This window comes from Phaseolus vulgaris, chromosome 3, assembly GCF_000499845.2.
Source record: "Phaseolus vulgaris cultivar G19833 chromosome 3, P. vulgaris v2.0, whole genome shotgun sequence".
NCBI classification, from domain to species: domain Eukaryota; kingdom Viridiplantae; phylum Streptophyta; class Magnoliopsida; order Fabales; family Fabaceae; genus Phaseolus; species Phaseolus vulgaris.
The window spans coordinates 31,109,773-31,113,029 of NC_023757.2; the positions used below are offsets into that span (position 1 = coordinate 31,109,773).

A 3,257-nucleotide genomic window follows, 5' to 3' on the forward strand; every position below is an offset into this window, starting at 1 on the left:
TTCTTCAAGGTGCAATACACCTAGAAACATCATGCATTATAGGTAAGAAGATATAAGGGAGAAGCAATAGGTCCAACCCAAAATCAGACGACTCTATTATCAAACAGAGACTAAGAAATATGCACTGAATTGACTATTAGGTAAGAAGAGCTATACATCTATATTTTTTGGTGTATAAAGCTATTAGATATGACAATCACGGGATCCATATCCATTCTTTTTGGTGAAATATTTCAAACGCCTTTCACCCACCTATAATTAACTAACTAGATCTACAACAAAAATTTATGAACAATGAAAATTGAGGAGGAGCTTGTGTTGTGTTGTGTTGTGAGAGATTGGATACATTATTAAATTAACTAGCATCTGTCAGCTCTCGTGATCTTCAGCCTCTTCACACTGTTCAAGAACATCCTGCATTAATATATCAAATACAAAAATGGGTCAAACAAAATACACTGAAAAACGGAGCTAGTAGTAAGATTCAAGAGTTGAATTTTGAGACAACATATGCATCACTTACTCCCACGGCACATCTCCAACCATCATCCAGTCCCCTTCTTGATCCTCATAAGTTAGCACGTGAAAATTCCCAGAATTGAGTGGTTGAGAGTTTGGACCTGAAAAAACAAATTTGATCTGTAAATATGATGGTCCAAAAGAAGGTGCAAAAGGAAATTCTTTTACGAGGGTTTGAAATGCTTACACAGAATGGTGGTCCTAAACATGTGGCCAAGAGTTTTCACAAGTCCATCATAGCTATAATGTGCCATAAGGTTTAATTTTCTTCCGATGGGGATGCCTTCCATGTAGACTTTGACAAATAAAGAGGGTCTTTGGCTCAGATGGCTTTGTTTCCCCACTAGGGTGCTCCTCAATATGGACTTAATTGGTGGCCAGTTGAAACTTTCCTCCCTGAGAGGTAGATAATAGATTATCATGTTAATGCAATTCATCATACATGCATCACCATATCCAACCCAAACAATAGGATCAAGGAACATAAAAGAATCCAAGCTATTAGGCTTAGCATTGGTGTGGAGAAACAGATAGGAGTGTATTTACCTTGGTGTTGAATTGAAAGGTGGTTGAGATTGAGATGAAGGAGATATGCTAAGACCAAGTCTGAGGTCAGTGCTCAAATCAGTTCTTTTTCTGCAGACACTTGATGAAGGGGAAGAGGGTGGTGGAGTCCTAGAAGGGTGGTTGTTGCTATCAATGGAAGAAGATGAAGATGATGATGACTGGGTATGAGGAACATCGATTTGTTCTAATGTTCCCATATCTTCCAATGAATGAAACTGATCAAGACTGAAAAGAAAAGCCGCCACCTTAGGGTCCTTTTATATATATATATATACACACACACAACAGAAGCTACTTTAAACCAAAAAGAAAGAATGAGAGAGAGAGAGAGAATGATAAGCAAAAGCAAAGCCAAGTCAGACATTGAGCAGACTCTCTTTGGTTTTGATTTGCCATGAGGGTGGGCGACATGTCCACAAGGCCTAAGTTACACGGTCTTTAATTAATTACTTATTTTGAAGTTTTGGTTGGTTGGAACCAACAAAACTTGTTTATTTTAATCAGCTCTTAATCATATTCCACCCCTCTTCCTGTTTATTTTAGCTTTGGAAGCTTTTTATATTATTTTAATCAACTTTGCCTTCCATGGAAGATGTCTTCACATCATTATGGGAGGACATCAGGTTTGCTATTATTAAATTGGAAAAAAGGTGAATGGTTTGCCTCTATGGTCATGCACACCATGTACCATATGATTAATAAAATAACAAACAATGGAAAAGTAATTTCTGGATAAATATATATATCTTGTCTTTTCAATACTGATATACTAATGTATGTATGTGTGTGTATATATATTATAATAATCCATCGGAGAATTTAGTGGGTTTTGATGTTTAGTTAAGGATTCTCTAAAATATTGGACTACAGAACACTGTTTTCTTTGTTGAGTGGGAGCTTTATGATTTATCTTTGTTTTTTTTATATGATCTAAACGAATGAAAGGGTGAAAAGTTTTATAATTTGTACCGTTGATCTGGTGAAAATCTCAAAAACCAATCCACTTTGAAGGGCTTTGTAGGCTTAACAATTATGGTGTGAAGCAATTTCTGAGAAAAGGAGATTTGAATATAGAAAGAGTTGAAGTATCTAATTACAGTGTTTTTGTGCCCCTTTTGGATGTATCCTTGTTTGCTAATAGGAAAAGTGGGATTGCCGAAATGGTTGTGGTAAATTGAAGTAAAGTTAAACCAAAGTGATGGCAGTGCGTAAGTGTTGGAAGAGAATGATGGAGACAATGTAGAAGGGCCATTGAATTGAGTCTTGGACTAAGCACCCCATAGCAACTCCCCAAGGCATTACAAGTAGAAAAGAATTAAATTGACAGCTTGATCCACAGCATCACCAACCCCAGATAGGCAACTTGGAGTAACTATGATGTTCAGCCATATGTAGTAAACTCAGACGCATTAATTGTAGCTAAACACTCATGCATTTCAAACATTGGACACCAGTACAAGAGTTGTCATTCTTGTTCAAAGCTTAGTTCTTCACTTTCACCATCACATTCCAGTTACCACTTCTTTTTGCCTTTCAATCTTCTTTATCTTCTTTTCTCTTCCATTTATTAGGCTGTATAATACGAGTTAACTCAATTTTTTAAGATTGATTTATAAAATTAAGTTTGTATTTATTTATATAACAATTATGAGTGTTAATTTGAAAGTGTATATCTTAGTGTGTGTTTGGTCACTTTATTGAAAACACGTGTATTTCTAATTTTTCGCATCAAAAGTACAAAAAGACAGAAAATGATGATTTAATATATATTTTTCTAGGTATTTAAGAAGATTTGGTAAACTTCATTTCAAAAGGACTGATCTATTTGGAATCATGAAACAAAAATATGTGTTTAGATTAAAGGAAGTTTTGCTTAGGTCTTTTCCTTTTTCTTCTTCTTTTGTCTTTTGATTGCATACATGTTTACTTTTACTGAATTTCGATTCACTAAACAAGCACGCACCTACCTTTGAACCAACTATATGTTAAAATGAAGTTGACTTACGTAATTTATTAATTATATATAAGACATAGCCATTTTATCAAGAGTTAAAATTATTTGGTAGTTATAAATTTTTGGAATTTCTGACCTATTTAAAGCACCGTATAGTGTAGTTTTTAAATGCACATTTAGACTGGTTTAAAATTTTGGAACGTTATCTTCTGCAATT

At 34.6% G+C, this 3,257-nt stretch overlaps 1 protein-coding gene across 1 annotated transcript; it reads right to left on the bottom strand.

Moving 5' to 3' along the window:
* LOC137807106 (auxin-responsive protein IAA31) lies at positions 1 to 1,375 on the bottom strand. The gene is made up of 4 exons (XM_068607562.1): positions 1,066 to 1,375; positions 707 to 915; positions 524 to 620; positions 1 to 414 (listed from the first exon to the last, which is right to left on the bottom strand). Exons 1-4 carry the CDS (start codon positions 1,281 to 1,283, stop codon positions 360 to 362), a joined length of 579 nt encoding a protein of 192 aa, XP_068463663.1. The 5' UTR covers positions 1,284 to 1,375; the 3' UTR covers positions 1 to 359.
* Between the last annotated feature and the right edge of the window lie 1,882 nt (positions 1,376 to 3,257).